The sequence below is a fragment of the Bison bison genome, unplaced genomic scaffold (genome assembly GCF_000754665.1).
Source record: "Bison bison bison isolate TAMUID 2011002044 unplaced genomic scaffold, Bison_UMD1.0 scf7180017864480, whole genome shotgun sequence".
Lineage (NCBI taxonomy): Eukaryota > Metazoa > Chordata > Mammalia > Artiodactyla > Bovidae > Bison > Bison bison.
Window position 1 is genome coordinate 3,389,517 of NW_011495040.1, and position 3,475 is coordinate 3,392,991.

The 3,475-nt window shown below is 52.5% G+C and overlaps 1 protein-coding gene across 1 annotated transcript in view; it reads right to left on the reverse strand.

Moving 5' to 3' along the window:
- Nucleotides 1-1,521, reverse strand: part of CD8A (CD8a molecule) — an 8,107-nt gene extending 6,586 nt beyond the window's left edge. The window contains exons 1-2 of the mRNA XM_010862232.1: nucleotides 487-1,521; nucleotides 9-374 (exon numbers count right to left, since the gene is read on the reverse strand). Of these exons, the coding sequence (XP_010860534.1) occupies nucleotides 9-374; nucleotides 487-538 (418 nt within the window). The 5' untranslated portion in view covers nucleotides 539-1,521. The remainder of the gene's footprint in view (nucleotides 1-8; nucleotides 375-486) is intronic.
- Nucleotides 1,522-3,475: the final 1,954 nt, after the last annotated feature.

Below are 3,475 nucleotides of genomic sequence, written 5' to 3' on the forward strand. Positions count from 1 at the left end.
GCCCGAACCTGGCAAGAAGACAGGCACGAAGTTACTGAAGTACAGTATCGAGTTGCTCACGACCGAGCAAAAATAGTAGCCTTGGTCCTCCTGGAGGAAGCTGCTCAGGGTGAGCTGGAATTTGGTGCCGGAGACCCTGGCGCCGGAAATGTGTCTGGGGTCCAGTCCCTCGGCTAGCTTGACCCGTTGGGCGGAGAGGTACATTAGGAAGGTGGGTCTGGGGTCGTCCCCGGGTATGTGGCGGAGCCAGGAGCACCCTGTCGCCATGCCGGACTGCAGCAACTCGCATTGCAGCTCCACCTTCTCGCCCAGTCTGGTCTCCTTCTGCGTCGGCGACATCCGGAACGAGAGCGACCCGAGGACCTTGGCGGCATCTGCGGGACACGGGCAGCGAGACTGAGCCGGGAGCCTCGTGCCGCACCACCCCCCGACCCCCCCATCCCATGCCAGCCCCGCCCCCGCTTCCCCCAGGGGTCGCCAACTCACCGAGCAGCAGCAGGGCCAGCGGCAGGATCAGGGCGGTCAAGAGTGAGGCCATGGCGCTCTCCCCGGCGCAGAAACTCCGAGGCGCGCAGGAGCCGGTGGATCACCGACCGGGCCGGGGGAAGTTTCGCCCTTCGACCGGCCGCCGAGCCCAATTTCGCATTCGGAGGATGTGATGTCACTTGAAGCCCCGCGGAGAAAAGAGTCGCCCTCCTTTTCGCGGTTGTTACCCGCCAGCCCAGAGACGGGTGGGCGTGTGGGGGTCCGTGAATGGGGGCCGTCGAGGCAATCTGGCCGGGTGGAGAACTAGGACAAGGATGGTTGGACGTGGCCCTTGGAAGGGCTCTCTTGTGGGTGTGACAGAGGCAGAACATAGAAATGAGAGATTTCTAGAAGGGAGGGTGAGCAAGCAGGAAGGCAAGAGAAATGTCCACTTCCTTCGACCTCATTCAAAGTGGCCCTGGCACCGACAACTTGGGGCTTTAGATCCCTGCGAATTGGGCCCTGAGGGCTGAGACTAAGAGGAGTTAGTGACTGGCCCACGTCTGGGGAACTCGGACAGGGGAATCCGGGTGCCCACAGAGGAAAAGACCTTCTTCCTTCCGTTGAGGAGACTTCCACCAGTCAGCCGGTCAAGCAGTGTGTGGGGCTTGTGATTTTCTGCTCCTCCTGCTCTTTCCTCAGCAGTTAAACCTGGCCACCACAGCCTCATTCCTTCGAGGCCACTGCAGCCTCCACACTAGCCCCTGTTCTGGCCAGTCCCCCAACCACACTGCTGTGAACAGTATTCTCCAAAAGGGAATGTGATGGTGTCACTCTTGAAGCCTCCTGGTGACCTGCAGGTCTGCGTGGAAGCTCAGCCCTGCCTTGGCTTGGAGCCTCTGAGTGCTGGTTCTGCCCAGCCCCCTGCCCAGCCTCCTGCCCAGGCCCCTGCCCTGGTCTTTCCTATTCACCCCCCACTACATGCCCATAATGCACGACTGATGGTGCTCTCAGTCGTGTCCGACTCTGCGACCCCATGGACGGTAGCCTGCCAGGCTCCTCTGCCCGTGGCATTTTCCAGGTAAGAATACTGCCAGCGGGTTGCCATTTCCTACTGCAGGGGAATCTTCCCAAGCCAGGGATCAAACCCCGGGTCTCTTGTGTCTCCTGTGTTGGCAGGCAGATTCTTTTTCACTAGCGCCACTGATGATCTGAACTGTGGGCTCCCCATGCTGAAATGCGCTTCTGTTTCAGCCCCTGGCCAGCTCCCAAGCCTTGGAATCTGAATCTCATTCTGGCTCTGGGTGCTTGGCAGGCACATGTGTCAGCCTGGGTGGAGATGGTTCTTCCTGTCTGAACCTGATACACCCTTGACCCCTTCCTTTTTTGTCTGCTGCTGTCCTGAAACCTTCCACCCCATAGTGGGTCCCCTCTCTCATTTCTTCCGGGTCTTCCCACTTTGCATCCCACAGTGCAGCGATCCCCAAACTTTTTGACATCAGGGACCAGTTTGGTGGAAGACAAGTTTTCCACCGACTGGAGGCAGGGGATGATTTGGTGATGATTCAAGCACATTTTATTTATTGTGCCCTTTATTATTATTATTACATCAGCTCCACTTCAGATCATCAGGTGTTAGATCCCAGGGGTTGGGGACCCCTGCCACAGTGCACGCCCCTCATGCTGCTGCCCCGTTTCTAGAGACAAACCACCTAGTGTTATCTGTTCCATGTGTCTGCCCCATCCATGAGGTCTGCCAGGTGGCTAGGCCTATGTCCCAGACACCCTCCCAGATGTCACATGTCATATCACGGCAGGCTGAGCTGTGTTTGCAAAACTGCAAAACTCCCTTCATGGAGTCTGAGCTTGAGTCTTGGATGGGATTTATTTATTTTTTACTTTGATGTCAACCCTCTCCCTCACCCTCTACCCAAGGCGTCTGAGGTACTTACTCTAACACACACTATTTAACGTCTTATATTTAGAGATTTTTTTAAAAGTGTCTTTTAAATTACAAAAGTTATATATTTTTGAAAAACTTCAGACAATACAAAAAAAGAGTATGGGGAAGTTTCCCTGTCTCAACTCTCCTCCCATAGTCCATTCTCTAGAGAAAACCACTTATGTGTGCCCCTCATATATAGTCTGTGCACAAACAGATGCTTATACATCATTTTAGACACATGGTTGTACTATACACGTATTTTTTTGCAACCTGCATTTTTTATCTAACAGTAGAAGAGGAAAGCTTTTCATGTCAGCACCTGTAGATCCACCCATTCTTCTAAAGGAGCGTATTTTATGTGCTTAGTCGTGTTTGACTCTTTTTTTTGACCCCAAGGACTGTAGCCCACCAGGTTCCTCTGTCCATGGGATTTCCCAGGCAGGAATACTGGAGTAGGTTGCCATTTTCTTCTCTAGCATTTTATATGAGTGTTCCATAATTTAGTTTCTCTATTATCAGACATTTAAGGAGTTTCTCAATTTTTAAAAAAGCACTTCTTTACTTATTTGGTTGTACTGGGTCTTAGTTGCAGCATGTGGGATCTAATTCCTTGACCAGGGATGGAACCCCGCGTTCCCTGGATTGGGAGTGTGGAATCTTAGCCACTGGACCACCAGGAAAGTCCCAGCAGTTTCTCAGTTTTTCCAATTACTAGTAAGGCTGTAGTAGATCCAGAGCATCTATATCATTGAGCAATCACTCATGTACATGGAACATTTTCAAATGGAAGACTAGGGAGGTTGAGGAAGGAAAACCCTTTGTAATAATGGATATGACTGTGGCACACAGCAGTGGTTCCCCTGGCATACCAATATGTGTGTGTGTTTGTGTCCCTGGCTGCGTAGACACAGAGCTGTGCCTTAACTCACATGAGTGAGGGTCACAAGGAAACAGCCAAGTCCAGATAGGCCACTGACAAGGCAGTCCTCATTTTAGATAATTTCCCATTTTACTTCATCTCTGTTCCCACTGCAAAAATGGCCCTTTTGGCCAGGGTGCCATCAG